Source organism: Lichtheimia ornata (assembly GCF_029851405.1).
Source record: "Lichtheimia ornata isolate CBS 291.66 chromosome Unknown scaffold00250, whole genome shotgun sequence".
NCBI classification, from domain to species: Eukaryota; Fungi; Mucoromycota; class Mucoromycetes; order Mucorales; family Lichtheimiaceae; genus Lichtheimia; species Lichtheimia ornata.
The window spans coordinates 1-5,162 of NW_026695569.1; the positions used below are offsets into that span (position 1 = coordinate 1).

General features: G+C 47.0%; 2 protein-coding genes across 2 annotated transcripts; both read right to left on the reverse strand.

Annotated features, from left to right (window-relative positions):
* Window positions 1-289: 289 nt before the first annotated feature.
* On the reverse strand, window positions 290-3,466 carry O0I10_013119 (uncharacterized protein; the record flags this gene model as incomplete). Its single annotated transcript, XM_058492955.1, has 1 exon — window positions 290-3,466. The coding sequence occupies one exon, from the start codon at window positions 3,464-3,466 to the stop codon at window positions 290-292; it is 3,177 nt and encodes a 1,058-aa protein (XP_058336278.1).
* A 253-nt stretch (window positions 3,467-3,719) lies between these two features.
* O0I10_013120 (uncharacterized protein) lies at window positions 3,720-4,949 on the reverse strand (the record flags this gene model as incomplete). The annotated part of the gene is made up of 1 exon (XM_058492956.1): window positions 3,720-4,949. The coding sequence occupies one exon, from the start codon at window positions 4,947-4,949 to the stop codon at window positions 3,720-3,722; it is 1,230 nt and encodes a 409-aa protein (XP_058336279.1).
* Window positions 4,950-5,162: the final 213 nt, after the last annotated feature.

Consider the following 5,162-nt stretch of genomic DNA (forward strand, 5'->3'; position numbering starts at 1 on the left):
GATGCATGATACTTGTACACTATTTAGGAATAGTTCAAAATGCCAGGTGAAAAGTTATATTTTTATTTGGGTACTAAATGACCATAGTCCTTTAGGCACGCGGTCGACCCATTGACAAAACGAAATGTATACATAAAAGAGAGATTATGATGTATGAATGGTGCATTAAAAACCTCGATGAGGAGAAAAGTCAACCATTTGGTGAAGGAAGCAAGAAAAGAAAAAAGGGAAAAAGGAAAGTTCCAGAGCGTATGGAGCGGGTGATACTAAAAGGTGTGTGAATGCTGAGTTATGTGGAGTCGAGTTGAGCACGGGCCTCTTGTTCCAAATGAGCATGGTGATCATCTAGCGCTTGCATTGGAGGCTCTTCTTCGTCAAAGTCCGCTGCATCAGGATGAGTGAGAAAGTCAACTTGACGGAGGTACTTGATAAGCGCCAGCCATATAGTTCGCCAATGTGGCTGTTGTAATGTGTCAGCTGTCCTTGGTAGGGAATTCATAACGGCATCCACAAGGTGGAGGTCTCCATTGTCCTTAGCAAAAGCTTGGCGTAAGGCTTGATATTCTTCTTGGATCCTTGTGCATGTAATGAAATGCTTGCGCCCGGCCTCAGTCGTTGTGTTGCAGCGACATGGTTTGAGGGGATACGATGGTAGCCAATACATGCGCCAATGTATTAGACGGTGTCGATCTCGACTTGATGCTGGCAAATACAGAATCGGATCAATCATGCGGACTGGGCGGAGGGCCCTGATTGATGAAAAGCGACTACGTCGTGATGATAGTTCCATGTCGCGATGCTGTTTGATGGTAAACGTCACAGGATACTTGGGACAATCAGCCACAGGACCGGTTATCAAATCTTTCCACGTACGAAACAGTGGGTTTCTTGTTAGTCTTCTCCAGAAATGGAACGCTTGTCGTTTTTGCAGCCAATTCATAATCACTGATCGTAGCATCGTCGTTGGAGGTAATTCAATAGCTCGTGCGGTGAACATGAGTTGAAGAGTACGTGCACGGAGTGTCATTGATGGCAAGTCTGCTAAAACTTGTGGCACGATTGTAGGTAAGCGTCGATCGGTGGTGCTATTCATGCAGAGCTTGATACAATTGGCTTGTGTTCGTTGAAGGGCCGTATGTTCGTCATAAGAGAATGGGACAATGGCTAACCCATATTCTAGCACTGGTCTCACGAATGTTCGATATGCACGTAGAGCTTGCCACCAACCCAACCCGTATCGATGGATACCCATTTGTCGAAGTGTTGCCATGGCACTTGTAGCCTTGCATGTGCGGTCTTGCAGTAGTTGGCGCCTATCAATACCCTCCTTGCTGAATGGAATACCAAGATACGTGAATGTGGTGACATTTGCAATAGGTTCGTTGTAGAGCTGAAGGTTGAGATGAGGTGTTGCGTTGATGGTCTTGCATTTTCCTGGATGCCAGTGATATCCTGCTGCGAGTGAATGGCTCTCGGCTGCTTCCAAGAGTGAAGGCATATCCTCTGCTGAACCAAGAATGGCTACATCATCTGCATACAGTAATCCATTCACCATCAAGCGAGCTGTATCCGGTCTTCGAGGTGGGCGTCCTCTTCTGAATGGTCGATCATAAACAATGGTGGGACATGTGGCTTCCGTAATTGAGTCTTGAGGAGTGTGGCTCATGAAGATTGGTTTGTGGATATGTGTACAATCACGTAGGCGTTGTGGGAGCGTATTGATGAAGATAGCATATAGAAGAGGACTGATGATAGAGCCTTGAAGAACCCCTCTTTTTGGTCGAATAAAGCGAGATTGGAAATTGTGGAGAATCACCGAAACGTGGACATCTTCGAACATGTGTTGGCAGAGGAGGTATAATCGCTTTGGGAGGTGTTGTTTTAGGTATCGCCAGATGATGGATCGATCCACAGAGTCATAAGCGGCTTTGATGTCAAGGAACGCTACAATAGGCCATTCCTCGTAAAGTTGGTGGTAACGATGCATAAGTGTGTGTAACACAAATGCTTGATCCAATGCACCACGACTGGTTCGAAAACCGCCTTGGGCGATGTCAAGCGCTGGGATGGAGCTTAACAATTGCGGCAACATGCTCCGTTCGAGGATCTTACGAAAGATGGATGTGAGGCTGATCGGCCTATAGTTGCTTGGTATGGTTGGATCGCCTTTCTTGAAGATGGGGACAACTTGCGCTATCCGCCAATCCTTAGGTGTCCATGACCACAACCAGCACAGCGTAAAAAAGGATGCGAGCAGAGGTGAGATAAGGTTGACAATGGGCTTCAACATTGCTCCTGTAATATGGTCCACACCAGGGGCCTTGCGAGGATTTGCTTGCTTGATGATGGCAGCGACATTTTCATGTGTGAAAGGTGAGTCGTCAACATCCGTGGTATCAACCGAAGATGGGTGAGAGACAATGGAATCGTTGTTGCCACCAAATACGTTCTCCAAGTGGCTCACCATGCTTTCGGCTGCTGCTTGAGGTCCATCAGGGTGTGATAACATCACTGGTGCTACCTTGGCTCGTCTCATTCGCTTAATCACTGAGTTGATTTCATTGGGTGGTTTACGTCCCATATTCACTACGAAGCTCTTCCATGTCTGTCGTCTGGCAAGTTTGATCTCCAACGTGAATTTCTCACATGCCTCAACGTAACGTTGCCATGCTGTTGCTCGTACAATCACATTGTCGGGTGCACGGCGCCATTGTCGATATCGCAATTCACGTTGATCCGCCAGCTGCTGTAGTTGTTCATTCCAAAACCATCTCCATGTTTTGGGACGCATTCGCCCACGTGTGACACTTTCATCAAGTGCCTGTGTAACTGCCTCTGTTATTTGTTGCCCAAGAGACTCCAAACGCTGTCGATCCACTTCTTGATTCTCCCTTGGTTCCAGTAGGTCATTCAATTCAGCAGCCAGCGGGGTTGCTAATGTGTTGAATTTTTGCCGATATAGCTCCACTACATCGGGATCCGCCAAGCGTTGTAATTTCCAATGTTGTCGAGCTGCTGTTGCTTCCGGCAAATGTGGCAATGTTGACCGTGGAATGAATGACATGACGCACAAACGATGATCCGAGTTCATAGACATGTCACTATAGATATGTAAGCTGGGGTCGATGATAGCGTGATGACGTGAAATAAAGTAATCAATGATACTTCTCCCATTGTTACGCTCAAACGTAAAGATGCCATGTGTCAAGGTGGAATTCCAGACATGGAGGCCATGATCCGAAAGCCAATCCCGTAAGACTCTCCCACGAGGGTTGGTGATAGAATCGCCTGTAGACTGTAAACGAGCATTCAAATCGCCAATGATAATTGTGTGATCCGATATTGTCATAGTGCGTAGTACTTGATGAAATGCGGCATTATCCATCGATGGGGGGAAATAGCAGCCGTAGATGGTGTACAGCCCAAGTGTGAAGGTGAGGACATAAGGTGATGTGATTGGATGCATATGTATATGGTGAGGGAAGTTGGGTCGAACCAGCAACGAAACTCCACCAAAACCACGAGTCGCGTTTTCCGATTGGATTGCATAGTTGTGAAATTGTATCCATTCCGTGGCGAGACGGCCATGTGTAAGGTATGTTTCGTTGAGAAAGATCATGTCGATATTGTCATTGTTGCATAAAGTGATCAGCTCATCCAGCGAGCGATTGAGTCCAGCGGCATTAAATTGTGCAATATGGATACGTGGAGTCGAGAAATTACTCATTGGTATCCATTCCCGCGTTGCTCTCTGATGAAAGCAAACGACGAGCTTCCTCAATTGATGGTATTGCGAGAGGAGTACGTTCACGACGTGTTGGTCTTGGACGCATGATCTCAAATTGTTTCTCAACGACTTTATCCAAGTGATGTGGATCGTCTTCGGCAAGTGACACAAAATGTCGTAAAATGGATGCTCCAAGGTATGCCTTCGGCATGCGAGCACATGCACGTAGCATCCTATTGCTATAAAGTTCCTTGGCTTTGTCGGCACGCTGTTCACCGGTATAGTCGGCATATTCCGGGTTGATGATTGTTGCTGGTGCTGTGGGGTTGAAATCCACAGGGTTCACCTTGGCCTGTTTGAGTAAATCCAACAACTCGGTCTTGAAGTCTGCATGAATCAATAATCCGATGATGCCGCGGATCGGAAAATGTACATCAATGATTCTTGCCTGTGGGATATTGAAAATAGCAAGAGCACGTCTTGCTTCACCGTGTGATGTACGTTGGGGTGATGTTAGATAGACAATATCGTAACGTGCACGTGGTCGTACAGGTTCGTGAGTATCATCCATATCCTCCGTATTGGTGTTGGTAAAGTTCCTCGTGGCCCACGCAATCATGCCCTCCGTAGGATTGTCCAAACGTTGTTTCCTTCGTTGAGAACGAGTGCTGCTTTTCTTTGCAATGCTTGCATATGAAACTTTTTTCAATGGCGAGGCATGTGCATGAATTGAATCTTTGGTGGATGATCCTTCTTGTGCAATGGTTGCCATGGCAGCGGCTACCTTGTCACATGCCTTCCCGATTGCATCTTGCGAGTCGTCCTCATCATCAACTACCATTTCAGTGTTGCACGTGGTCTTTGGCTGGTTCATGTCGTTTTGCAAGGCATCCAATTTCTTGCGCAACATTGCATTTTCCTCCTTAAGCTGAGTATTTTCCTCAAGCAGCTGCTGGAAACGTTGTATCACCTCGTGGTGCTGAGCTAGCTGTTGGGCTTGTTGCCGAATTTGTTGCCCTTGTGCTGAGAGCTGCTGCTGGATATTGCGGGCCCAATCGAATGCGTTTGTTCCTGTTGCTTGTTCCTGTTGCTGGTTCCCGATATCAGAACGCACCTGTTCAGCCCAATCGTCAACGTTGCGTGTTGTTGCGTCGAAGTTTGCCAAAGCAGGAGGCTGCTGAGGAGGTTGCTGTTGAGAATTGCTTTCGTTTGGATCATCCATTGTCGATATTGTGTTCACTGTTTTTGTGTTTCCAGCACGATTACGCTTCTCGGCAATCGGCACGGGGAGTTTGGTTTCACGAGAGCTTGCACTACGTTTCTGGACTCGTGCTTGACCCCTGGTGGTAACCGTAGGTATGGTGGGTGATGTGGTTTTGGTCACCTTGCTAATTGTTGAATATGGCTTTGTGGAACAGACGATTTGGTTGGCCGG